We start from the raw sequence: 27,843 nt of genomic DNA on the forward strand, positions 1-27,843 counted from the left end.
AAGCAGGGAAGTTCAGATTTGGATCATGTTTATGTAGCATACATCAGTATGGTTAGCAAAACTGCCAGCCTCATAGTTTTGAAAACAGATTTAGAGTTACAGATGGAAGTTTGCAATGGGACTTTGAAACACCTTCCCATGAAAGCATAAATAAGCAGGGGCTAACAGAAGATGTTGAAAGCGAGAGTAAGGTAAACTGATACCCCAAGTAATGAAAATGCTGTCTCTAACAAGAATGATCCTTTAGGTACTACACACAGCTGAAGAGTCTGTTCATGATTTACAACCAACTTATAACTCTTGTCGATGTTTAATGGATTGAGTGAATACAGGGCCTGGAAAGGTAACTAAAACTTTTGCTTGTCTGCCTACTCTTTAAGGTATTCCTCAAATACTATCACGTGGAGCAGCTAAATTTAATGCGGAAGGAGACTGTTGACATGATTATTTTGATTCAAGCTTGTGTCAGAGGGTGGCTGGCTTCAAGAAGATACAAAAAGATAAAGGAGCAAAGGGAACAAAGTGCTATTAAAATACAGTCAGGTAAGAACTTTAAAGCATTGAACATTTTGCTTAAAGCTAGTGCACGTGTACGGTTGATAGATGGATGTGTGTGCTGGATGTGGATTTTGCCTTTTTTTTGCTGCTATATTTGACAAAATATCTTATACTTGACGATGTCTTTCTTATGAAGAAAAATTTCTTTTAACCAGGTTATGACAAACTCTTTGCTGAAGTTACATTTATCAATGTTACATTTCAAAGGCAATTTCAACAATGGAAGGACATGATTGCACAGATGATACTGTTATTAATAGTATTCTGACATGCTCTGACAAGGTTGTGTAATATAATAATGAAAATAAAATATATCAACTGTCCTAGATAATAAGACCAATTACACTGTTGATGGGGACATCAACTGAAATTTTTAGTACATCTCAAACATCATAATAACTTTTTTGGTGGATAAACATAGTTTTTATGTAGATTTACTGCTTGTTCTTGTTTGCCATTTATTTTTGAAAGGTAAAGCCTGCAACATATTTATGAATATTTTAATGGAGGTCTGGTGCAGACTTTTTTATTCTTGCAGCTTTTTGGGTACCTAATGAGTTATTTAATTTTTGACATTTCTTTTCAGCTTACAGGGGTTTCATTGCTCGTAAAGAATACAAAAATGCAAAACGTAATAAAAAAGTGGAAGAGTATATTACTAGGCTTCAAGCAAGTAAGAATTGTTTGCTTTCTTGGCTTTTAATGTGCTTTTCATACACAATATGTTGATCCAGATTCTTTGCTATTGAGTAGCCACTCTGACTGTGCTCATTTACACATTCTGAGGTATAATTCATCTATTACATATTTATATACAGTAGTTGAAACACGTCAGTGTATACTGTTACCTGTACCTCAGAGTGGCTTAAAGGCACTTTGCACAGCTGTGAAGTGGGCTGGTTAAATGCCATAGCAAGCCTTTTCATTCCTAGTCTGATACCTTGAAGTATTACATCTGGTATTGTTGAAGCTCCATGTGACACTGTCTGCGTATAATCTGTGTATGCATGCTATCCTATTAGAAATATGTTTTGTTATGTACCAGTAATAGTTATGTTTGAGAAGACAACAACCTGTAATTTCACCCATGTCTCTGATTCTTTTTTGTCATTGCTAAATCCAATCTAGCAAAATATTCTTCTCTTTTCTGCAGCAATAATCACCTTAATAAAATAATCAGACTTATGCTTTGTGGCATCCCTTTTCCATCCCTATGTTTCTGTCTCCCTGATCCCTGCAGAGATGCTCTGAAATCAGCAGCAGTACATCAAGAGGGGCACTGGTCTAAAAACAGCTGGCACATATCTGCACAATACTTTAGTAATTACAAAGGTGGCAACCGCAAGTATAAGCTACTGCTGCCAGTACCCAGGCTATCTAGATTTAAACTACCTCAGATATGCCTTCATGAGTATATACTGACACCAGAGCTGGTTTTAATCATTGCCAGATGCATCTGTTAATTGCACTGAGCCTATGCTAGCATTTGCTGAAGAGCACTTCACTGCAGTTGGTAGAACTTCATCAGTGTAGAAAGCAACCTAAAACCAGAATAAAATCCAGTAATGTGCCAAAGATAATTACACATCTGAAAGCTGTCAGTTATACTAGGATATTTAACAAATGAAAAAGTAGGAATTTACCACTTTGCTCTGTTTGTTGATCTCTCCAGTGCTTCTTGTCCACCTTCTCCGTCCTCTGTGCAGTTTCATTTCAACTTTTTTCAGTGCATGAGAAGGCAGAACAAAATGGATATCCATTTTTCTTAGCTTTCTGTTTCCCCCACCCCATTTATTTCTAAACCAATACAAAACTCCTCTTCCGGTTTGAAAACAAAGCTTCAACGGGTATTATCTCACAGTTCTCAGGAAACTTCAAAAGTGAACCAGAATAAGTATAAAAAGACCGAACATAGCTTATTGGCACGTTCGTTGACAGTGTAACCTGATTTATTTCAAAATAACTCCTGTTGAGTTGCTTTTGTATGAAAATGGAATGAGGACTGCCTCAGAAGTCCAAGAAGCTAGTATTCAAGAGCTGGTTGAAGGGAAGAAGGCAGAGAGTTGTGGTCAATGGGGCAGAATCTAGCTGGAGGTCTGTGACTAGTGGAGTCCCTCAGGGGTCGGTGCTGGGACCGGTGCTGTTTAATATTTTCATCAATGACCTGGATGAGGGAACTGAGTGCACCCTCAGCAAGTTCGCTGATGACACAAAACTGGGAGGAGTGGCTGACACACCAGAGGACTGTGCTGCCATTCAGCGAGACCTGGACAGGCTGGAGAGTTGGGCAGGGAGAAACTTGATGAAATTCAACAAGGGCAAGTGTAGAGTCTTGCATCTGGGGAAGAACAACCCCATGTACCAGTACAGGTTGGGGAGTGACCTGCTGGAAAGTAGCGAAGGGGAAAGGGACCTGGGGGTCCTGGTGGATAGGAGGATGACCATGAGCCAGCAATGTGCTCTTGCGGCCAAGAAGGCAAATGGCATCTTAGGGTGCATTAGAAAGGAAGTGGTTAGTAGGTCAAGAGAGGTTCTCCTCCCCCTCTATTCTGCCTTGGTGAGGCCGCATCTGGAATATTGCGTCCAGTTCTAGGCCCCTCTGTTCAAGAAGGACAGGGAATTGCTTGAAGGAGTCCAGCGCAGAGCCACAAAGATGATTAAGGGAGTGGAACATCTCCCTTATGAGGAGAGGCTGAGGGAGCTGGGTCTCTTTAGCTTGGAGAAGAGGAGACTGAGGGGTGACCTCATCAATGTTTACAAATATGTAAAGGGTAGGTGTCAGGATGATGGAGCTAGGCTTTTTTCAGTGATGTCCAGTGGTAGGACAAGGGGCAATGGGTGTAAACTGGAGCATAGGAAGTTCCACGTTAACATCAGGAAGAACTTCTTTACTGTAAGAGTGACAGAGCACTGGAACAGGTTGCCCAGGGGGGTTGTGGAGTCTCCTACACTGGAGATATTCAAGGCCCGCCTGGACAAGTTCCTGTGTGATGTACTGTAGGTTACCCTGCTCTTGCAGGGGGTTGGACTAGATGATCTTTTGAGGTCCCTTCCAACCCTTGGGATTCTGTGATTCCACGTGATTCACAATTAGTGCTTTTCTAAGGCCCTGTCAGACTACAGTATAAAACCCAGTTGTGCTGCTTCCAGTAAATATTTGGGTTTCTTTGCCCTGTTTTATGTCCCTTTTATACAGTGCTCATTACACCGAACCCCTGCACCTAGTGGAGCCCAAGATGTTCTAAATTATGAGTAGAGAATGCTAAAGCAAGTAAAACCAAGTGCCAAGTTAAATTAATGTGTTAGAATAGACTGTTTATGCTCCCTTCCCATTCTGAAGTGAGCTTGGCTTTTCCTGTGATACAAAACACTTTCAGCAGTGTTAAAGTAAGAGCTCCCATATCTATCGTCTCCTCAGGGTATTTAAATCACCTGAATCCTCTATGCCCATAGCCTTGGTACTGCATTTGGAATTAGAGTTCAACAGAGATATTTTTAGAAAACGCTATGCTCTTTTTAATTTGCCAGGGATTACCAGATTTGTGCTGAATCCCTGGAATTGCAGATTTGTCCAAATCACAGTACTGTGGAGACTGTGCCAGTTCCCATAAGGAAATTTTTTGCAAGTTCAGGAACTTTTGAAGCAACATTCTGAATGCAGTTCAGTTTTTCATTAAAACATTTCAGTGTAGATGTCTGAAAGTGACCTAGGTGTATAAACTCCTCCTAAAATCAGCAGAGCCCAGAGTTTGATTCATTTTATTCAAAACTACCTCATTTGCCCCCATATTGGTATCTAGTATCATTTGAGGTGCCCTAGGTTATCTTTTCTGGCCTCTAGTTTTATTTCATGTGGTATACCAGACTTTCTCTCTCCAGAAAGTCCTGTCTCTCTTGGTTTTTTTGCCAGCTCCATGTAGAAGAATCCTTGGCTATCCTGGAGCACTTCAGCTGGCACTAGATACCTATGTGCTGGCAACTGCATCAAGCAGTCAGCACCTTCATGTCTCAGGAAAGACCCCTGTTTGAGTCCTTACTCATCCTGGTTCAGACCAGAAACTTGAACTTCTGCCTCCCACAAAACACAAGTAGCGAGTACCCTTGCCATGGTGTACCTGGTTACTGTGGAGCTTAGCACATCTTTCATGTTGAGCTTTTTCATTTTGAATTAATCTTTGCAACAGAAGCACGAGCTGAGGCTTCCGTAACTGCTGAGCTATAAAATTTTCAGCTTTTTTCTGATCAGTTGAATGTTCAGCTAATTCCAAGCCTGTGCCAGAAGAGAGCCTGGTTTTCTCCATAGTCTGATAATCACGTTTCCCAAGGAAATGAAAGACTGAGTCAAATCAATTGCCTGAATCAGACAAAACAGGTACATGAAGCTGGCAACACTGTGTTCTAGAGGCACCTCTATAGCCCTATGCTTCTGCTTCGTTCTGCATCTTCCTGTATTTAATTTAGTCCAATAAAACACAAAGAAAGAGCTTGTTTTTAAAATTGGGAATCTCAAAAAGTTTTGTTGGACAGAATAATTTCAGATGAAATGTAATTGTAGTAACCACCCCAGTCTGTATTTCCTTGTTGTTTTTTGTTTAATGCTGTTACCATTTGACTCTCTGAAATGTCCAGGACACCCATTGCTTGTTGCCTAAGGTAGTTTTGTATTACAATTTTTATCAGTTGCCAGAGGATACTTACTCAGGAAGAAGAGAAAAGAACTAACTGAGGCAAGAAACAAAGCAGCAGTTACAATTCAGTCTCACTACAGGGGATATAAGGAGAGGAAGATCTTCAAAAAGGAAAGGTAGATTATTTTCTGTGTCTTATGTCACTCAAATGTTCCTTTCAGTGGCTGCACTGATGAAGAGCAACTATATAAGCTAAAAATAAAGGGAATTAGGATTATTCTAGGTATAGATGCAAAGGTAATGTGCCTTTATGTGGAGACTTTTAATGTCAGTAGCAAATATTCTCATACTTTTAAGCCCAGGGAATAAAAGCATTTTTAGAGGAAAGATCAACAATATTGTGCTTACTTCTAAGTTTAATGTAATCTGTAGATTAGTATCATTTTGGAAGTAGCTCATTGTAAATAATACTTGGACAGGAGCAAGAAATAGGTATCTGCAAGAAACTGTTCTTGTCATCTTAAGTCACCGTTTGAGATAAATATAGGTGATGACAGCAGGAATTCAGATCGAACAGCTACAAGTCAGGTGAGATGAATCACATTCTGAATATCTCTGCAGTGTGGTTGTAGGACCAGTCTTTGAAATGGAGCTGGCAGCATTTGCTAATCACCATCTTTAAGTAGATTTTAACCAGAATTTAAGTAGGTGCAGACTAGTCTAGGGAGGTGGAAAACAGCTGTGAAGGAGTCCAGAGTCTTTCAGAGGGAAGGAATAGGGTGGCATTTCACCTGGCACTGAAGTGATATTGATCATAACAGACAGTTTAGGGAATAGATCTTTTAAATTTGACCCGAACCTGTGGCTAGGATTGTTCTTTTTTGCATTTCTAGTGTGAGTGTGACTTGAAGGAGTTTTCTTTCATGAATACATTTCGAATTGTGTGTATTTATACATACTTGAGGTGCTAAAAAGTTTCTGCCGTATGTTCTTGTTAACATTTAAATAATTTTTTTACTGTTTTACCAGCCCTCATGCAGCCTAGGTTTATCCTCTAGCAATTTTCCATGAAGAGTTTAACAGGGATGTCTGTTTTCGCTCAAGAAATAGTAATAAGCAGAAAGACAGCAATTAGCTTGCTACCTTTAATTCCAGCTATATGCACTACAATCTTTCCCATGATTCAATGTATCAAATTGCCATTTAGTACACAAGCACCACCAAAGATAGTTGTAAAGTTGTCCCTATCTTTCATCTCCTTCAGCTATAATTTTTGCCCTAAACTCTATTCCATTCAGGGAATCACTTAGAAAGAAACAAACTGAAAATGCAGCATCCATTAGTGAAAAAGATGAAAAACTTCAAGATAATGAGGAAAGTCCAGCTGGAATGAAGAGGGCCCTTCCTAAAACAGAAGAAGAAGCAGCTGTCATTGTTCAGAGCTATTATAGAAGCTACAGGGTCTGTAAAAAATTTAAGGAACAGCAGAAAAAAATAGCAGAGGAAGAATTATCTGCTGTGGAATTCCTTGAAGCACAACTGCAGCCAGCTGAAAATGCTATATTGGAAGAAGTAGCAAATGAGGAGACTCCAGATGAAGCTGATGTTATTAGTGAGTGCCCTGGGTCTGGTGTCACAGGGAATGTACAGGACCAACAGACAACCTTTACTGAAGGAGAGGGAGGTTCTGTGAAGCAGAACCCTGCAGTAAAACATTTTGTTGAAGGTGAAGAGCGGGCCTCTTTGGAAGAGCTGTCCAACAAATCTGCCAAAATCACAGCTGAACCTAGCCCCCAGCAAGAGCAAGATAATCAAGACAAACTCCGTGCAGATGGGCAAAATCAAGAATCTGCTGTGGTCCAGCCCAGGACTGACAGGGATGTGGAAAGAAACCACCTGAAACATGAAGCAGTGATGCCTACAGGATGCAAAGGAATTATAAGAAAAGAGTCACTAAGAGGCTCATGGAAGCAAGTTGAGGCAGAAAAACAAAGTTCTGAAGACCAAGAAAAGGCAGCAGTGGTTATTCAGAGCACTTACCGTGGTTACAGAAGGAGGGGACAACTCAGAAAAGAAGGGAAACTACCTTGTGTAAGTCAAGAGAAAACTGTAAAGGAGCCAGCAGAAGCAGTCCATGCTCAAAATAATAATCCCCAGACAACAAAAGATAGGGAAAGCGCTAATACAGAGGCTGAAGACCCCAAGACACCAAAGGGAGACTCAGAGAAAGAGGCTTGTGATTTGGCAGCCTTTTCACGACAGGTAAGAAGCTTGTAAGCTACATATGTTAAGCATAATACTCCAAACAGTGACAGAATGGCAAGGTTCTTTTACTGGTTTCAGTGGTACCAAGGTTTTACTCTCTAAACTGAGACTGAGATTTTTGTAACAAGTGTTCTATAAAAATGCGTATTTTGGACTGCAAGAGAAAATACCCTTTTCAGGAAGGAAGAAAAGACAAAGCACTGTCAACAAATGTTGTTAGTTTTAACCTGGCTTAAGTTAAATGCAGAAGCTTTGCCTTTGTTGAAATGTGTGTTTACCAGGCAAGGCCCTTAAATCAGTAAACTTGCAAAATATCCTGTAAGTGAGACTCAAAGTTGCTGTGTCAGTCACTCACACATGTGCAGGGATGCCTACAGCTGTAGAAGCTAATTTGCATCAGCAAGGTATCATCTACTCATATATGTGAACCAATATGAAGTAGCCGCAGGGCCCGGGTGGCAATGTGGAGTTTTCTATGAGTCTTCTTCATTTTCTTCTTCCTCTTTAAGGAGGATGGGGAGGTAAATGTGGTAGGAGTCTACACTGCAGTAAGTGTAGCAATACCATTTAAATTCATTCTCTAGTCCACTATTTTACTTTTGATTACCTTGGAACATGTATACTTACAATAATGTAAAATCCTGTGTTATGTTTATCAGATATCAAAATTATCCGAAGACTACTTAGCATTGCAGCAAAAATTGAATGAAATGATACTGTCACATCAGCTGAGACCCGTCATGCTGCCCAAAGATAAACAAGCTAATGGCCGACTTCCTTCTCATGTTTGTCAGTCAGGTAAGGTCAAACCTTCCTGTTAGCAGAATTTTCATTGGTGAACAGGACTGTCTTCTGTTGCTGACCCAAGTACTTCATACAACTTTTGTGGCTACTGATGGCAGGCATAACAAATGTGTCTTTTACCAGACTTGACTTTTAAAAAAGCACAAGGGAAGGACAGCTGGATACCAGTCAAGCACTGCCTTCTGCTGGGCCCATGATGTGACATTTCACTCTGCAACACAGCAGGTTTGACAGTGTACACTAGGCTCAGCCACTCATCTACGGTATGGAGCGATGGCTGCAGGGACCTGAGCCGTGATTTCTTTCATCCCCGTGGCCATATTTATAATAGCTAACAGGTCCACTGAAAGACCTTTCTTGGTATGGAATGTGAACTTTCTCTTTCCACTTTTGAACATAATCTACACGATAGGAAAACCGTTTCCTTTCTAGCTATGACCAAAGCACAGGTTATTAAAATAAGATAACCACATAAAACAAATACTTGAGGTAATAAACTGCATATTATCCTGCTAAAGTGAAGCAGGTAGATATGGTGAGTGATCCACTGTCTATTAAACAGGGAGAAGCCTCCCTGTCTTCTTGCTCATATTATATGTTACAGTACAATTTGTACACACACATTTACAGAAGAAAGACAGGCTTTTACTGCAGGTTTCCCTCTAGGACTACCTTTGCTGTCCTACCCTTGTAAAGGCAAGGATTGTTGAGCTTTAGCTGTTCTATAAATCATGTGGTACTTACCTATTTGTAATTACTTTGGTCTTTTGCATTTATTTACACTTCTTCCTCAGCTTCACTAGTTTTATATGTCGTTTTACAGCTATAACACATGAATTGTATTTTATAGCTGTATGCCAGGTCGGAATACCTGCCTGCCTTCATCTGTGGGTAGGTGGCCATTGATCAGCTTGATAAAACATTTATGACATTGCTACCCACAGAAGGGGAGGAACTGTGGGACAGCTGTAGGGCACACTGTAACAAAATGTTCAGATTTTCAAAACTGCTTATTTTAATAAAAATGCAAAGCCTGCAGTTTAAGGAACATATGAGCAAAAAGGTTAAATGAATCTTAAATCCACAAGGTTAAGTTATTCTTAAGTGAATTTATTTGTATTTATAAAAATGCATAAAGCAAGCTGCACACAGTTCCTGGAATAAACAATTTTCCCTGTGGCTCGAATTTCTGAGTAGGTTATATTTGCTTGCTAAATACTTTCAGCTTAACATAATGGCTCCATCCCAGGACTGCACCTTTGGACTGTTAGTTAGCCTTGGGTTGGTGTGGTGTCAGAATAGATGCACAAATGGCCACTGCAAGTTTTTTGAGGTCAAAGCCTGAAGTGAGAGGAATTTGATCAGTATGGGAGCAATTTTTTTCTCTTTTTTTTCTCCAGATGAGTAATGGTGCCCATCCTTCTAAGTATTAAATGACAGTTCAAGTACAAAATCTCAGGAAGATAATTTTCTATATTTAGAATGAAAATCACATGGTACAAGTAGCTCTGCTGCAGCTGAGGACCTTTTCAGCTACATGAAGCAGTCAGACAGGCAGGATTTTAATCCAGGATTCCCCCTGCTGTAGTCTGTCTCAGCACTATGTATGGGGGTTTCATGGGTAGCCTTTGCAAGGAAAAGTGAGCCTGTGTAGCACTGGGAGAGCACAGCAGTTTTCACTGGCCAGTCTTTCTTCTTTGCAAGCCAGGGAACAGCAAGGCATAGGACTGGAGAAAAGCAGGGTAGTCAAGCACTTCTGCTGTCTGGTTGTTCTCAGCTATTGGAGTGGTCCTTTGAGCACTATGCAGCCAGGACATACAAAATCTGTTTTGGGAGTTGGCCAAATGCGTGGCAGAGCGTAAGACTGAGGAAATCACAGAAGTGGAATACAGCCATTTTCCATAAACACCCTCTCTGATATAGCAATAATCCCAGGTTACCAGACTCTCAGAAATTATTTAGTGTCAGCCAGAGATGAAAACTACTTCCCTCAGTGGGTGTGGTGGGACTTAGGCATTTGCAGTTGTGAAGTTCTCAGTCTCTTCCAGTTCCTAGTTCTAGGTCTGTGCCAGACTAATACCTCATTTTTTTCCCAATTGCTAAGAATTTGCACTATCAAGTGTAATTTCCAAATTGGGCAGTGGTAAACATCCTATGACTAAACAACATGTAAAAATTGCTAACGAGAATGCTAGAGAGCATTTTTCTACATGCAAATCTGAAACTTGAGTAATTGTATCCTCACGCTGTGTATAATTAGGAGAGTAAAAAGGTGTGCCCATGAATGTTGTAAGCAGTAATACCTATTAACTTCTTGTTGTCAAGTCCTGGAATTCCAGTTGCTATATTTGCATTTTCTGATTTCCTCCAAGCTCCTCTACAAAACCCTGCTTTACTCTTGCTTTCTTCCTGCTTTATTCTGAGCTTGTCTTTATACATCTGTCCCCATAAGATGTGGAACGGCGCTGAATCAAACATGTAACATTTCACTTAAATGACCCGAAGACAGGTTTATCTGTTTCTCCAGGTGGCCTAATAAATGGAGACCTTTCAATACTTAGATGCTTATCACAGCTGTAACCACACTTTTCTTCAGTGTTCAGTATAAGATCTGCTGTAAGACATAAGTTAATTTACATTAGCATCCTTGGATGTTGATTCCTTGAGATTGTTGTCTTCCAAGCTTATCATTGTATGTCAGAATGTGCACAGTTCAACCTAAAGGGCTGTTGATACTAACTCATCTTTATTCAAGCATTTCTTGCTCATACTTGAATGTTTCAAGCACATGCAGCTCTCCACACTTCCCATAGTTTGTGGTGGTGTCCAGGATACACATACATTAGATTAGCTGGTCCTAAATTAAATTTTCTTATTGTTTCAGTGTATCTGGAGCTTTCAGTGAGGGCTGAGTATGAAAGTAGTAATACCTTGTAACTAAACACCATAGAATTAAGAGTATGTTTGCAACTTAAGTGGGAACCTTTGAGGTAGTGTTAAATGAGCTAGCTGAGATACTGATAGGAATATTTCTTAGATTTGCCAAACTTTAATGTTACCTAGCAGCCACACTGTTCACATGCCTTCACTGACCCTTAACTCTGTATTTTATTCATTCTGATGGAGAATGACCTTAACTTTTATTAAGCTTTCCATCATCACTTGATCAAATGTATGTTTTGACAGACTGCATCAGGTTTGGGCAAGAGAGAGATTTAACTTCCTGGGCATGAGTTACAGCATAGCTAACATTCGATCTTGATGTTCAAAAGCAAAGCATCCAGGTCACAAGAGCAAAAACCTCTTTCTTTTGACTGAGTACTGACTGTATGCATTTGGGCAGTTTGAAGAAAATCCTTCCTTTCAACTTGTTTGATCTGTCTTCTTCTTGGTAAAACCTTTATGAAGGAACGCCTGTGTAGCATCAAATGTGGCGGGGCGGGGGGGGGAGTCAGTTTCTCCTATGCATTGCTTACAAGGCATGTATTGTGGAACTGACAGCAGCTGTTCAGGTGGATATAATCACAGGCTGAGACAGGAGTCTCAGCACAGTCCTTTGGTCCAGCCCTTAGTTGTGTTAATGACTAACTGGGGCATAAACCCTAAGCAAGTCTTAATGTATCTTGCTTTGTGCATCTTATTTACCCTGTTAGTGAAATAGGAATGATAGCACCAACTTAATATTTACAAAGTGCTTTGACTGCTCCTGTTGTGAATGGCTTCCTTACCAATGTTGTAACAGATGTATTGAAATGTTTGTTAGATAGAAAGCCTCAGTTTTCGTTTTACATATAAAGCATACAGCCAGATCTAGCTGGGGATACTTGAAGTCTTTAAGGAAAAATAGGATATAAGGTATTTTACTATGGAGAGAGTGGGCTTCAATAAAACCTTTTATTTGTCATGGATTCTAGAAGCAACATAATTGGCCTAGTAATAAATGAATGATTTTACCCCTCCTTTCTGCTTCATTGCCTAATACAGGAAAGTATAGGCCATCTGAAAAACAAGTGCATCGAACTCACCCTGTATCAGGCTTGGGTATTTAATTTCCATTCCACCTTTAACTCTACTAATTAAATGTTTCTCAAATTATTGGTAACTAATAAAAAACCAAGTTTTGCTTTGTGCAGTGAGCTGTCCAGTACAAACAACTACCATATCAGCTTATTTCAGTAGCAATAAACCCACAAATCTAAGCCGGGAAGGAAATCACAAGTTCACTTTCTGGTGAAGCAAAGCAAGCTAAACCCATCAAACTATGTTTTACTTACTTACTATGTAATTTGGAGACAAAACTCAGAATTGCATTTTCGGCCCCATATATAATTCTAAATAGAAACAATGGAGGTCCAAGTTTTGAAGCCTGCCTAACCCAACATAGTATTTCTGTTCAGTTTTTGCATAGCTTATCCATATGTACAACACACAAGCAGAGATGAAAAGCTGTTTTGAACTGAAACCTTTAGCATTGTCAAAATGCTGGGTTTTCAGTGTAATAGGAGTCTTGTTTGCAGAGGCATACAGAAGTATATAAGTAATTTCAGTTGGAATAATTGTAATCTAGAATATGATAATGCTTTCTGTGTTTGACAGTGATGAATTAAAGAATGTAACAGCATACATAGTGATGAATTATTAGGGAACAATAACAAATATTTAGGTGTTATGAGAGCCTTTTCCTTGGGATTTTCCTAAAGCCCCAGTTTGGCTTCATTTTTTTTTTCCAGATTTTCATGCAGCCATGATCTTTGACACAATTTTTGAAACCATCCTACAGACAAAGGGTTGGGTGTTTCTGTTCAACTACACTGAAATTTAAGTTTGGTTGTTGTTTCTTTTTTTAAAGATATCGCTTCCAGTTTAGGCTCCTGTTGTGTTTAAAATAGGGAAGATATGCCTCTACTCTCTCACAAATGGAAACTCACGTAACTCCAGGTGGCCCATTTGAAATGCAGCAAGGTAACAACAGCCCACGTAAGAGCACAGTCAGGGCTGCTATACCTATTCAGATCAAAGAATGTAATTTATATTTAACACAGGTTAGTGAAATGAATTTTTTGCGTCTAAATTTCGTTGTTTTAACACGAATTATCTGTACCCTGGCTTAGAAAAACACTGTTGTTTTCTTAAGTGCAAAATGTTAAAAGGGACTTGTTCATTGGTTACATGAGAAGCAGTCTGCATTTCAGATAAGAAACTAAAACAATAAATGTAATCATTATCCAACTACAATTTAGATTAACATTACTCATTCTGGCTCCTGCTTATATCTGTGACCTTTACAAGCCTTTATTTATCACACAGAACAAAAAACTTACACAGCTAATTTTGCAGGAGTCAACACTGATGTATCACTGATCATTTCTCATTTTAAATGATTGTGCTACCTCCTAATTAAAAAGTTGCCTGATGTGCATGCTAGAGTTTTTACTTCTATCATGTAAAAGGGGTTTCTGATGGTCATTAGAGAACAAAATACATTCTTCCTTCCAAGACTCAATCACATGTATTTAGCACATCTGGGTTAGAGAGTTAAAGTTGCTTCATGTGAAAGAGGATTCAGCAAAACACAATTCAGTAATTCATTGGGAGCTAGATCCTCATTCCACCCTCACACTATGTTCATTTCTAAAGAGATGTTTTCTCTCATGGACTGTCCCCTGAATACTTCTGTGATGGGACAAGGACAATATAAAACCTCAGTGGATAATGCAATGTACCTTGACACACAGTTCACTGTGCCTAAGCCTTGTGCTGTGACATCATTCATCTCCTTGTGTGTGTCCCAATCCACCTCTAGCATCAGTGTTCTGTTGCTGTGCAACCGCCTTCATCATGAAGGAATTGCTATAGCCTCCTATTAACTTTTCCTGTAGCTGAAGCCGACTGTTAAGGTGATCATGCTCACCATGCCGTACATTTGTGGTCCCTCAGCCCCCCAGAGTCAGTTCTGTGGTCTCAGCCTCCTAGAGTCAGTTCTGCAGGAACCCTGCACTCTCTGTTGGCTCTGTGACAAACAGGCTATGCATCCATATCAGCTGTACATCTTAGCACTGCCAGAATTGCATATACATTTTAAACAAGCAAACATCCAGGAGATTTTTCTGGTTCCTTGTGTGCCAACCAATGGAATCCACAAGTCAGTGTCCAGCTCTGAGTCTGGAGACTGCCAGAGAACAGCAGTTCCATTTTGTGTTAAAGATCTTAATTTTGTTTCCATTAGAACCTAAAGCATTTTTTGCGTGTTTGCAGAAAGTTTTTGTAGATATCAAGACCAGAAGTTGAGTACACTAAACTAGATTACACTGGATTCAATGGACATGGTTACGCTGTTGCCCAGTGGTACATGATTTGGCTTTAAACGAATAGCCTCAGCAGGAGACCTTGAGGAAAATCTACACCATGATAATGTAAAGGACCAACCTCTGAATCAGAGGTCTGATGCTACTGCTCTGATTCAGCACCTCAATGATCAACTTGGGCCTGAAAAAAATAGCATCCACACCACCCAAACCTGGGTACAAGATGGTAGCCTTCCAGTAGCCATTACGCATCTTTTCTTTTCCCATTTTTAAATCATTACCCTTTTCTCAATGTGGAGCATCAGCCCTTTTCAGAAGAAGTCTGTGCCAGGTAGACCGCTGGGCTGCCTCAGCCTGACATTTGTTACATGGTATGTGTCCCTGTGGGTAGTCAGGACTCAAATGGATAAAAGCATTCTTACTTCCAGGCTAGTGATGGAAATGCCTGAAACAGTTCCCTTCTTCAATTACTGAAAGCAGTAAAAGCGGCTATATGGATTTTTTTTTTCTCTTCAGTGAAATTCCCCCATTTTCATAAAAGCTTCCCATTCTATGAAGAAATAATCAGTGCAATCTTCTGCTTTTTTACAGTTGCAGCCAAAGTAGAAGACTCTCGCCCAGTGAAGAGACCCCCAAGGAGGCCACGGAAGCCCAAGACATTAAATAATCCAGAGGACTCCACCTACTACACTCTAATACATGTGAGTTTAGCAAGCTTTTGTGGGCTAAAACTGCCAGATAATTCCCACCTAAACTTTCTTTCTCACCACCCAACTCACTATATTCCTTTCTAATGCAGCATTAAAGCTGTGTCCTGCTGAAAGGAGGCAGGCCACAGACTTCACGTTTCAAACTAGATTTGAAATTGAGGTTCACTTACCCTGACTGGGAACCTAAGTCAGACCAATTTTTTTGTACATACTCAAATGTACGTACATCCATTATATGCATAAGCAGCATTTGCACTTTCAATACCCAGATTAAGTGCCCAGTCTCCATAGTTTCTTTGTAAGTCATGGGAGAGAAAGAGGTTTGTTTGGAGAGCTATTTTGAGCATCTAAATTAGCGCTTGATCTTGCAGAGAGAGGAAATATTAAAACAGGCTGTATTAGTATGCACACTGTAACTTCCTTTACAAATGTGTCAGATTGTGATTATGAAGGAACTGGCAAACACCAGCAGCTCAGGAGACTAATGGATTTGAGTGTCTCTATATATAGCCTTTGGTCCAAGTTCAGATACCAAGTGCTGCTTTCCACTCTTGACTTCAGTGCCCTTAAATATAGAAAAAAAAAAGCAAGAAAGTAAGCAGGAGAGAAAATGTAAAAGCAGCTCAGAAAGCAGTTCCAACAAAAAAGCAATTAAACTCATTTGCTCGAGGTGCCTGTATCTTCGTGACCTATTTTAACAGCCGGTGAGAGCCCAGCTAATAAACTAACCGTAGCAATTGCTTCTCCTTTCAACAGAAGGTGTCACCAGGGCCTTTAGGGGTAGTTGTGTCTGGCATACCAAAAAGGGCAAATACGACTATGTTTTATTATGGGGGCTTTGAAATAGCACAGCTTTGGAACAGTGATATTCTGAAAAGAAATTATATTCTTAAGAATAAAATCACATGTAAGAATAAGATTTGGTTTGTGAAAGCAAGACTGGTGACATAAAGGACTGAAATGAAAGGCATGACACTGAATTCTGTATTAGGAAATTTGTGAGGAGAAAGGGGTATTCTGAAGTAAATGAGTATTTAGAAAACCAATACTATACAGTCGGGAATATAGTATTTTCTGAAAGGTGATTTGTTACACAGCCAGCTCCATATCAGAAAACAGCCATCACAACAGTGCAAACAAAATCTGCAGTAGTACTAGGGAACTTTTAAACTAATTTTTAGCAGCAGTTTTTCAAGGTATTAATCAGTATTACCTATAATAAGTCATATTTTTCAAGAAGGTGTGAAAAAGAGAATCCTGTCTTCTTGAGCGAAAGTTCACTGGTAAGGGAAAGGTTCAGCAGAAATGTCTGTACACTGAAGCTTAGAAAAGGGACTTACTAGTTCTTAAGTCTGTAGACCTTGGGTAAGTCATTGAGCTCTAACCTGAGGTCCTTGAGGGTAGTCAGCTTTCACAGCTATCATGGATTTTTTACCTTATTAGATTCACTGTGACCTGCAGGTATTCCCAGATGATTATCAGGTCCAGATCACATGAAAGTGAAAGCACACAATCTAAGTGCATTTTTTGACATTTTTTCTGTATCTTCTGTGAAAAATAGAATTTGTCTCATGTCACAGATATTAATTCAACACCTTCCATTCTCACTCATTTCCTTGCATATCAAATTAGCTAAAGGGATACACAGGTACAAATGAAGCCTGACAATATTGTTCATACAAGGCACTAGAAGTTTATCTTGTGGTATATTTCTTTAAATCAGCCTATCATTTTGAAACTATATGTCTTGTCAATTTGCCTGCATTCTGAAGTCAATCAGGTTTTCTGATTCTCAGTGACTTTATGGTTACTAATCCTAGTGAGTTTTCACGCATTTGCAAGAAGCACAAGACCAAAATTAAGACCATCTGCATTTAAAAATACTGCTTTTGAAGAGTGGTGCATTAGATGCTGCAATATAACATTGTTTTTGCTGTAGGGACAGAAATCTATTAGAGGCAAGAAATTACTCACTTTCCCTATGAATCTTCTCTGCATTTTGAGTTGTCTTGTATCCTAAAGGGCACTCTTGCCACCTAATATACTGCTTTTTAAATGGGGCCTGTGTCCATTTTATTTTACTAAAACCTGGCGTGCCGCAAGAAGTGACAAGACTGCATGGACATTAATAAGAACAGGATTATGCCTGCTTCCACTGAGTTGCCTGCGTTCATGGAAATTCTCATGGCATCACAGTGAGACACTGATCACTGTCAGTGAGACAGTGTTGTCATTAAAACATTCATTAAAACAACTACAGATGCTTGAAAGTTTTAGATATCCTTTTTTTCTTCAGATATACAACACCCTCCTACCTAACATGCTGATGAATTATATCTTTGCATAAACTTTTCTTGCAGTATTTTTTAAATGATTTTGTATTTTCTTAGAAATCCATACAGGATGAAAAACGGAAACCGAGGAAAGAAAGGTAATTTTTTTCATTATCTTGCTATTGTCATTTTAGTACTCTAGAACAGTTCTTAGCTCTACTTCAACCAGGAGAATAAAGCATGAAAAAAAAAAAAAGCATGGTAATTCGGTGATTCACAGGAAGGACATCATATACAAAGTTAAAATAGGCAATTTTCAGCCACAAAAACCCATTATACAATTCAGTCATTCAGTTTTTACCACAGCATGGCCCTTTACCATGGCAACACAAGCATAATAATAAGTTAAGATAAGGTCCACATCAAAGATAGTTCTGACACAGAAAATAATTGAAGGTGCTTAAAATTCCAGTCAAAGCAAATGAGCAACCAGTTCTTTTTTGTTAGCAAAAATACAAAGACTCTTAAAATTCTCACCTAAAAATATATGACTGGAAATAGATCATAAAAAAAATAAAACAATAATTATTAATAGCAGGTAAAGAAGAATAGTCCTTGAAATTTCAACTAGAAGTCTTTACAGTGTAACTAACCCATTTTGATGGATCTCTGCAAAAAGAAAGCAAGCAATAGATATATTCTGCCTTTCTGTATCTTAAATCCTTATGTGTGCTGTAGACATGGTTCACAGCTTTTGACATACATCGTAGCTTTATTTTATTGGCGTTTCTGTACTTTTCTGCTGCTCCCCAGTGACATTGCTGTGGTACCACAGTATGCCTGCTATGGTAGCCAGGTCACACATGCAAGACAAATGAGCTCTTAGCACTGTCCTCAGCTGAAGTTGCAGAATACAAACTCTGTATCTAAAATACATATCTTAAAGGAAGTTAAATGCATTACATGCACACAATATGTGCTCAGAGCATCTAGCTTCATTCAGTCACAGCTTAAATTGCACTTGATTATGCCACTGCTTAAAGGATCCACTTAATGTCCATGTCCGCCATGTCTGGTCTGTTACAGCTCTTTTTCTGTTGTCAGTTGCATCCTGAAAAAAAAAAAGAAAGAAAAGAAAAAACCCCACACCTATTATTGTCTTCTTTTTAGCCATAAAAAAAAAAAATAAAAAAATAAAAAAAAATTTAAAATCCAAATCTAGTGTTTTCTGTCATTTGACCTTAGTTAGGTTTTACTCATCTTAAATCTAGCTCCATCTTACATCAGTTCCATGACTGCATCTTCTTTTGTGGGCTGACTCTGTGTTAGTAGAACATAGCAACTGAAATCAATGAGTTATTTCTGGTTGCTACCAATGTGAGAATTGAATTCTGAACTTCTTTTTTCAGGTTGCTTTTAGGGGATTATTTTTTCCCTGGTCATTCTAAGCTGAATGTTGGGATTGTTTTTTTCTGCACATATGATACCTTGGATAGCATTCATCTAACAAAATATGAGACATCTGCATTATTGACACTGATATCTGAACTAGTTGCCTTAGACTGTCTTCTGGTACTGAGAGACAAAACCGGTCATTTTCAGCAATATAATTAATCTCTTCCTCAAAGAGATATCTAAAATAGGTCAGATGAATTATACCCTAAAAATGCCTCTCCATTAAGTATAATGGCAAATCCAAACAATTTCAGTCATATATGTCTGTTTTATGAACATATAAAAGTATTCAGTATTTCAGAATTCTCAGTATCTGTCTGCATCATACAGCCGTCAGATTTCAGAGACTCATTTATGGCGCTTACATATGCTTTTCCTTAGAACCTCAGTGGAAAAACACAACTCATGATATTTGGTTGCCTTGTTTTTGAATGTTGAATGTAATATTCAAAAGTTTAACTGTTAACCTAGTGTACTTATTTATTGACAGTCTAAGCAAAGTCCTAGATTTAGATATCTACTACCAAGAAATTTCATCGACTGATCCCACCTCAAAGGACAGCAGTTCTACCACAAGAAAGAAGAGACACCCAGCTGAGCGCAAGACTTCAATATTAAGAGCTGCTGAAAGGTAATTCAAAATAATAGTAGGAAAAAATAAGTGTTGTATAACCTTGTTGAGATATTCAGAAGATTCACATAAAGAAAGATAGAGTTTCAAACTTATGTTTTTATTCACACAATCTTGCCAAATTAACTTGTAAAATGTGTAGCTGAAAGTTTCCCATCTTTATGCAGTAAGGACAAATGGTGGTATGATTGGTGTTCAGCCTACCTGCTAGTTTTTGGCTTCCCAAGTGCCAGATGAGATGGACAGACATCCTGCTGTATATCTGTTCTAAAATAAAATGAAACTGAAGGAGAACCTAAAAGTTGTATTTCTGATCTAGGTTTTAAATAGGGTGGATACATGCCAACTTTTTGCCTGCTTTCTGTAGATAAGACACCAGCTTGACTGCCTCCTTTTCCTACTGTTCTATAGCAGCACTCATGTTTCCAGCCTACGGTGGACCCCACCAAGGTGGACAGCCAGGAGGGGAACCCTAAAGGGAGGGTTTACTCCACCTCCTGTCTTCCCACATAGACTTCATAGAGGGTGACCTCTGCTGGGCTAAGGGAATTCGTATTCTCACTCTGGCCAATGTAGCCACACACATTGCACATGCAAACACATATTTATCTGTCTTGATATGTTTATATCTTCTTGTGTCTTCAGATATGTAAGAAAAACTTGGGAAGTATAAAGGTCAAAAGCTTAAGGGAAAGAGTAACCCTGGGATGATCAATGAATTTGAAAATGTGTCTATAGTAATAAAGAAAATGTTCATAGAAGATGTTGTGCCACTTCCTTTTTTACGGTTTTTTTTTTTTTTGAGGGGAGTGGATTTTTTCAGGTAGGATCTAAATTAGTTTTAGGAAGGTGTTATGGAGGCATGGAATTACAAATAATAATGTCAGGGAGTTACCATATAACTTACATCCCTTGGAAAATGTTGCATTTCTAAGGTGCTTAAATACATCAAATCTGTTACCTTGGGGTTTGGTTTAGATGAATGAGAATTTTGCCACTGAGCTTACTAGAAGGAATTTCTTACCTTTTACCAGGTGCTGCTCTGGCTGCATCCTAATTACCCATAGTGAAAATATCTGTGTAACTTCTAAATTTACACTGTTATCTCTGAGAGCAGATGAATGCAATTAATAAATACTTCTGCCCTTCAGCATCTCTCAAATGGGGCTACCTATATCTAAAGACTACACAATCTTTTCAGACCACAGAACTGAAGCACTGCGTATTTTTTATATGGCAGTTTACCTCCGATGCTGTTGTAGGACCACTGGTGGGGTACACCTGTAATGTAGAACACTAGAAATGTCTGTAATTATTTCAAGGTAATACACTTGCAAAATAATTGAGTTTTATTTCTAATCTTGCTTCATGGTAACACCTGGTGCCAGGTCACCATTCCAGCCTGTCAGAGGCGGCTTCCAAGGTGCCTCTTGCCATCTGAAAAAAAACAAATAAATAAGATGAGATGGACATTTACATTGTGCTGCGCAGGCAGGTTAGAAACAGAGCAAACAAACTGACTGAAAATCTGGTTCAATAACCATCAGGCAAACGCTACTGCAAAGCACCCCTGTGTTCTCAAGGGTTTTGTGTCCTTTTATTATGTCCCCTTTGTAGAAGAGCATGTTGTTCTTCTGTGTTCATCTGCTTTTAGTCTATAGTGTGTTTGTTCCGAGGTGCCTGCTTTATGCAGCGCAGGAAGAGGCCTAGCAAAGTCAGTTGGGTTTTTTTTGTTCTCCTTTTATTTCCCCCTTCTGAGGGAGGAGGTGAAGCAGTCGATTAGGAGTGTTTGCCAAGGTAAATGTTTTGACTTCAATTTCTAAACCACTTCTGTACTGAATCCCTAGGTCGAGGGTTGCAGAAAGCCCCCTGGAAGAGGGTAAAACTGAAGATAATCCCTATGACTACAGACGACTGCTGCGGAAGACCTCACAGCGCCGGCGCCTTATCCAGCAGTTCTAGCTGCTGCTGCTGTTCCTGCTGCCATTTGGCTTTTATTAGCATAATCTTTTTTATCATTTTATACCATGTGCTTCCTTATTTTTTTCTTTTTTTAAATCTCCAATGTTTCAAGTTTACAACGTGTGTTCATGTGAATGTGAATTACTGTGGTTTACAGCCCCACACCATTGCAAAGGGACACTGTCAGTCGCATCATATCCTTTAAAAAAAAGCTAATATAGAAATCATCTTTCTTTCGGATATGACTGCTACATCTTAAAATTATTAGACATTAAGGAGCTTAAATCTAGTTTACATTCCTCAATGCGTGGTTCTTTTTGGCATTTCATCAGTCTCATCCAATTAAAATAGATCATTTAGTTTATAGTTCCCTAGTTAAGCTTTCAAATCCCCACATGCACCTTCAAAAAACCTTAGTTATTGTTTCTAATAAATTGTTTTACGGGGGGGGACGGGGGGTGGTGGAAATGACAAGAACACCATAGGGGAATTTCTGCTCATTTTAGGTTTACATTGCGTGAGTTTTGGGATGAACTGTTTGTGGCAAGCATCCCTTTAATGAGAATAAATATAAATGATTAATTGGATGGCATATTATGGCAGTTTATTTCATTATTGACTTTAGTGTAAAGCTAGTAGCCAGTTTTAAAGGTCACTATTGTGTGTATAATCTTAATGTTGGCAATGTCCATTTATGGGGAGTATATCCAGCCCTCTCCTCTGCCTCTGAGCTTTGTGACTAAGTGATGAACTTTTAAATCGTGTTTGCTTTGTTCTCCTTTGCATTAGATTTTTACAAATCTTAATCTCTGGGGTGCCAAGAGAGGAAGAGAAGGAATAGAAATACAGTCTCTGGTTAATTGCTGTCAAAATTTAATGATCATTCTTAATCAGTTCCGCTAGAAATTAAGTGGAAATAAAAGCAATAGCCACCATGTTCAAATTTCCCCCCCCCAAGGTCTTATTCAAAAGACCTTGTTTCACAGAAACCACACAGATAATTGCTGTGCTTCCTTTCAGGATTCATAATTGCGTGTTCCCAGCTGCAAAGCAAGTGACAGCAAATTTCAGGATGCCAGGATACAGGCCTGATCCTGCTCCCTAGCTTAGCTCTCCTAAATCCCACAATTGGCAGCAGCAGCCAGCCACAGGGGCTGGGCTTTGTCTGTTCCCCACACACACTTGGCCCTTTCTTTCCCTAGAGACAGGTAATCATTGCTTCCTCATCTCTAACTAGTTATAAGGCTAGGTGCTAGATTAAGAATTGCTGCAATGTAAAATTTGTGACAAACTATTGAAATATCAACATCTGTTTTAAAGTTGCTTTCTCATGTACTAGTAAAACGGTAAAGTAAATAAAAAATGCACAAAGCAGTGTGGCTTTGTCTGAATTACGGTTGACTGTGTCTGAATTACACCCTGAGATGACGAAACATCATGGACTCTGGGGCACGAGCAAGCCAAAGCGGGAAGACCTTACAGCAGCCTCTTGCCATGGAAAGCCAGAGTTGCCCTCTATTTTACCTTAAAGCTGATGCGATGCGGAAACTGGAATATACCTGTAATTTCACATAGAGATGCCCAGACTGGTTTTATTTTACCTTCCCATCAGGATGGTGGTTTAAAAGCATCAAAACAGTGCAGTGAGCTTTCACAGGGGGACAACCATGGCAGTGCATGCTAAGACAGATGCCCTCGGCTGACCACAACCTGGGGGCCCCCGGGCTCGGCTGTGAGGACCCGGGGGGCTGCCTCACAAGGGCTCCCTGCAGGTCCGAATCCCGGCCTGCCTCCCTTCAAGGGTTAGGGCTTAAATGCCCTCCTGTGCTGCAGGAGAGGCAGTCACGCCAAGGAAGGGCCCCGGGGTCGCACGGAGCAGGGAAACGTCTGGGTGGAAGAGGAGGTTTGGTTGCCCTCAGAAACGACGTCGGGGAGGGAAAGGGAGCAGTTTTCCTTCTCTTCCAGTCTCGCTTCCGAGCCCGAGCTCCGTCGGGCTACCCATCGCCAGAGACTGCGGGGAGACCCCGGGACCCTGCGGGAGAGGTGCCCGGTCGCCAGGCGGAGGACGCAGGGACCTCCCCAGGCATCACGGCACCGCGCTGGACTCCACCCGTCACCTCCGCGGGAGCGCAGCAGGGACCCCTCTGTCCAGCTCAGGGGAAAGAGCGGGGAATTGAGTCCCCCCAGCCCCGCACACGCCCCTGCACCAGCGCCTTCGCCGCAGCGGCCAGGGCCGACGAGGCCGAGGGGCGGCGGGGACCCGGGAGGTTGTTCTCTCCCCGCGCCGGGACAACCCCGCCTCGGCGCTGCCACTCGGGAGTCCCCTGCTCGCAGCCGCGGGTGTGCCCCAGTGCAGGAAGTGAAGGGTTGGGAGGGAGGGGGGCATTTCTCGGTGCTTTGTAGCTCACGGGATTGCGGTGGCTTCCCCGTAGCCCCAGTGATCCGTGTCCCAGCCCTCCCCTCGGGGCACCGGGCTGGACCGACCCTGTCTACCGCGCTAAGGCCCAGAAAATCACCCTTCCCCTCCACTCAGAGCTCGGCAGCGCCGAGGGGATCTCGGCTCCCCGCTCCCACCCCGCCGGGCTGCGGCCGCAGGGACCGCAGGACCGTCGTTGCGCTGGAGGCTGCACAGGGCACTTCGCTCCCCTCCCACCCCAGCTGTGACAGCTGCAGCCCCACATCACGCCGCCCCCATGGCTCGGCTCTGCCCCGAGCGTCCCCTTAGGCGCAGGGCGCGGGGGACCCTTGGCGGCGGCGCCGCCCGCCCCGTCGCGGTCGGGGGTCAGCGTGCGGTGGCAGCGCGGCGGAGCGCACCCCGGGGGCGCCCACGGGAGACGCTCCCACCCACGCGTGCCCGGGGCGCCCCCGCCCCTCCTGCCGCCGCCCGGCGCAGACGCGCGCACTTACCCACCCGCCCGCCGCGCTCACGCACAGTCTCTCGGGCCGCCGGGGCTGCAGTTCGCCGCTCCGCGCCCGCCCCGCCGGTTCGCCTCCGCCATGGCAAGCCCCGGCTCCGGCTTCTGGCCCTTCGGGGCCGAGGAGGGCTCCGCCGCCTCGGAGAGCCCCGGCACAGGTAGGGGAGCGCCGAGCAGCCGGGAGGGACCGGCCCGACGGAGCCTCGGAGCCGCCGCCGCAGCGCTACCCGGTCACCGGAGACCCCTTTGTGGCAGCTGGACCGGCGGGACGGAGCGGCGGGGACCGGCAGCGGTTCTAGCCGGGCTCTGCGCGGCTCGGCGGGGCAGGGGGTTCTTGGGGAGCAGTGCCGGGTGCCGAGCGAGGTGCCCCCGGCCCGCGCCCGTCCCCACGGACCCTCCGCTCCATTTTCTCTTGCAGCCAGAGCCTGGTGTCAGGTCGCCCAGAAGTTCACGGGAGGGATCGGAAACAAACTCTGCGGTAAGGGGAGAGAGGCCCCGGCAGCCCGCGGCGGAGCCCCGGCTGCGCGCCCGCGGAGCGCCCGAGGGCCCTTACCCGGGGCGGGGGGGGGGGAGGACTGGGCGGGGGTGAGGCCGCAGGGCTGAGGCCGTGTGTTCGTGTCGCTGTCAAGCCCTGCTCTACGGAGATGCCGAGAAGCCTGTGGAAACCGGAGCCAGGGCAGCCCCGGGGGCAGCGGAGACGCGGCCTGCCTGTACCTGCGACAAAAAGCCCTGCGGCTGCCAGAAAGCGGAGGTGAATTACGCCTTTCTGCACTCAACAGGTAACAGCGCTCCCGGGCCACGCTGCATCTCTAAAACTAACAGGTTAAAACAGCGGTTCTGTAGGGAAATCGCCTCCTCCCGCCGTGCGCGGAGGTCTGAGGGGAGTCCGACGGTGCGCGGCGGCGGCTCCGCGGAGCTCCGCGCCCCCAGCCCGGCCCGTTCCGCGCCTCCGCGGGAGCTGGCAGCTCCCAAACCCTCCGAAAAATAAGTCAAAAGGCAGAAGATTCCGGGGAAAAAAAATGAAAGGGCAATAAAATCCCGTCGCGCTGGAGCCCGCAGGTTGCTCTTTCTACGGAGTACTGACAGCAGCGACCTTCTCGTTGAAGTCCCCTGTAATTAAGGTTTGAGGGGAGGAGGGAGAACGAGCGCTCTCTTGGTGATTTGTTTTAATGAGAGATATTATTGCGTTTCATCTTTCCTGACCTTAGAGGTAGCGTCCCCGCTACTACACAGACTCCCGCTCCTCGCGGAAACCCGCTGGCCAGGAATGTTCCCGTTCGCAAGGCGGAGCGGGGCGGCGCGGCGCGACCGGCCCCGCCGAGCAGGGAGAGAAGAGGGGAGGGCGGGCGGCTGCAGACCCCTCGCTGCTCCCGCTGAGCCCCAGCCTTCCCGGGGTGCCCGAATTGTGGGGCTCTGACACGGCTCTGCGCCGCCTGAGCCATTGCACTTAAACAAAAGATGTCGGTGTGCGCACCGAGACACCGTGCAACGTCGCCTCAGGAAAAGGCTTTAAATTATCAACAAGTTACTTGCATGGGGGAGGCACAGTGGAGGTGTTTCATTGCAAGGCAGATGGCAGGTTTTAGAGGGCTTCTTGTAGCGTTTGTTTCCCAATGCTTATTTTTCCTGAGATTCGTTTTCCCTTTTTTTTTTTTTCCCCTTGTTTCCCATTCCTATTGTCTAAAAAATTGGTCTGAAATATACTGTGTGGAAAAAATGCCATTTTAGGTAGGATATTAAAACCTAGATATCAGTTCTCAAAACACTCCTAAAAATAGTCTTACCAATTGGCTTATTAAATGAAAACAAAGTCCATCTGTATTGAACACGATTAAACGATTTCCTAAACATAAACTGGAGAAGCCCTTGTCCAAAACCTGTGTATAAGGTTGTAAAACGAAGTTAACTTTTAATTTCTCCTTTCCCAGATCTTTTGCCAGCATGTGAAGGAGAAATAACGACTATGTCTTTCCTACAAGACGTTGTGGACATTTTACTTCAGTATGTGGTGAAAAGTTTTGATAGATCAACAAAAGTTATTGATTTCCATTACCCAAATGAGCTGCTCCAGGAGTATAACTGGGAACTGGCAGACCAGCCACAAACCTTGGAAGAGATTTTATTGAACTGCAGAACAACTCTGAAGTATGCAATTAAAACAGGTAATGGCCACTCGCGTTTTCTACCTTCTGTGGTCTCCTGCATTGATTAAAGGTGTCATTGCATTTTCTAACGTTTCATTGAAACGTTAGAGACTGAAGCAGCGACCGTGTTTTGTCACTTCCAAGCAATTCCTAGCAGAGGCAGGCATGGTTTTCCCGGGTGATGGAATCTCGGTTTGCTGGCCGTGCAGCTCCGCGCACCCGTTCCCGTTTAAAATTAATGCTTCTGTGAGACGGAGTTGCCGCCTGGGACACAGAGCCGCCTTTTCACCGCCTTTGCTACTTTCCTCCTTCCCTTTGCTACTTTCCTCCTTCCCTTTGCACCCATCTGACATGAGATGGCCCGGGGCTTGCCCCTCGCTCCCCGCAGACCGGAGCCCAGAGGCAGCGGGAGCGGGCGGTGGGGATGTGAGGGGGGTATGTGTCCCTGCAGGGGGGCAGCAGGGACCGGCCCATTTAACAGCCAAAATCGCAATAAACATCCTGTAAATGGGAGCTCGCAGCGGCCATTTGCAGTGTGTCTGTCTCCCGTTACCTGCAGGACATAAAAATAGGAGAATTTGGCGAAACTGTGCACAAGGGTATTAAGGGCTTTTTCACCACAACTTTAGGCTCAAGCAATAAAAACAAAGCCCAAAATGGTTTAACAGCCTTTTGTTGCTGTATGTTTTCTCTGGGTAGGCAAGAGTGGGCTGGTTCCTGCTTTCTGGGCCCCCTCATCTCCCTTTTAGCTGTGCTGCCGTGTGGGCTTCGTAGCTGGCGGGGGTCAGCGGGGGTCTCCCCCCAGCTCAGTACCCGGGGCCACCTTAAATAAACTGCGGCAGAGCGGGCAAAACCCGTAGCTATGATTGAGAAATGATGTGGAGCGAGGGGAGCTCTTAGTGGGAATTTGAATTACTGAGAAATTGCTTAGAAATAAATGTGTAGCAATTACTGAAGGAGGCAAACGGCTGATTTGTGAATGGAGGTTTAGGGGAAACAAGGAACAGGTTTTGTCACCTAGGGACAGAACAGATTGATCTCTGTAAAGGTGGTGGTGGATCTGTATAATCCTTCCCGTTTAGATGTGGAAATGTCTAGCTGAATGTTTTGGATGTAGGAGTTGGGTGCTGTCAGAACGCCCGTAAAATATTGGAATAAATAGTTAGATAAATGATGTCCACTGGAACAAAGTC

General features: G+C 42.6%; 2 protein-coding genes across 2 annotated transcripts in view; both read left to right on the forward strand.

The window, feature by feature from the left end:
- Positions 1 to 22,957, forward strand: part of MYO3A (myosin IIIA) — a 123,220-nt gene extending 100,263 nt beyond the window's left edge. The window contains exons 30-38 of the mRNA XM_065666606.1: positions 381 to 543; positions 1,145 to 1,231; positions 5,239 to 5,362; positions 6,485 to 7,448; positions 8,111 to 8,249; positions 15,152 to 15,261; positions 17,661 to 17,701; positions 19,489 to 19,629; positions 21,477 to 22,957. Of these exons, the coding sequence (XP_065522678.1) occupies positions 381 to 543; positions 1,145 to 1,231; positions 5,239 to 5,362; positions 6,485 to 7,448; positions 8,111 to 8,249; positions 15,152 to 15,261; positions 17,661 to 17,701; positions 19,489 to 19,629; positions 21,477 to 21,591 (1,884 nt within the window). The 3' untranslated portion in view covers positions 21,592 to 22,957. The remainder of the gene's footprint in view (positions 1 to 380; positions 544 to 1,144; positions 1,232 to 5,238; positions 5,363 to 6,484; positions 7,449 to 8,110; positions 8,250 to 15,151; positions 15,262 to 17,660; positions 17,702 to 19,488; positions 19,630 to 21,476) is intronic.
- A 1,589-nt stretch (positions 22,958 to 24,546) lies between these two features.
- Positions 24,547 to 27,843, forward strand: part of GAD2 (glutamate decarboxylase 2) — a 40,292-nt gene continuing 36,995 nt past the window's right edge. Inside the window, exons 1-4 of the mRNA XM_065666608.1 lie at positions 24,547 to 24,664; positions 24,925 to 24,984; positions 25,136 to 25,285; positions 26,435 to 26,668. Coding sequence (XP_065522680.1) covers positions 24,589 to 24,664; positions 24,925 to 24,984; positions 25,136 to 25,285; positions 26,435 to 26,668 — 520 coding nt within the window. The 5' untranslated portion in view covers positions 24,547 to 24,588. The remainder of the gene's footprint in view (positions 24,665 to 24,924; positions 24,985 to 25,135; positions 25,286 to 26,434; positions 26,669 to 27,843) is intronic.

This window comes from Lathamus discolor, chromosome 2 (assembly GCF_037157495.1).
Source record: "Lathamus discolor isolate bLatDis1 chromosome 2, bLatDis1.hap1, whole genome shotgun sequence".
NCBI classification, from domain to species: Eukaryota; Metazoa; Chordata; class Aves; order Psittaciformes; family Psittacidae; genus Lathamus; species Lathamus discolor.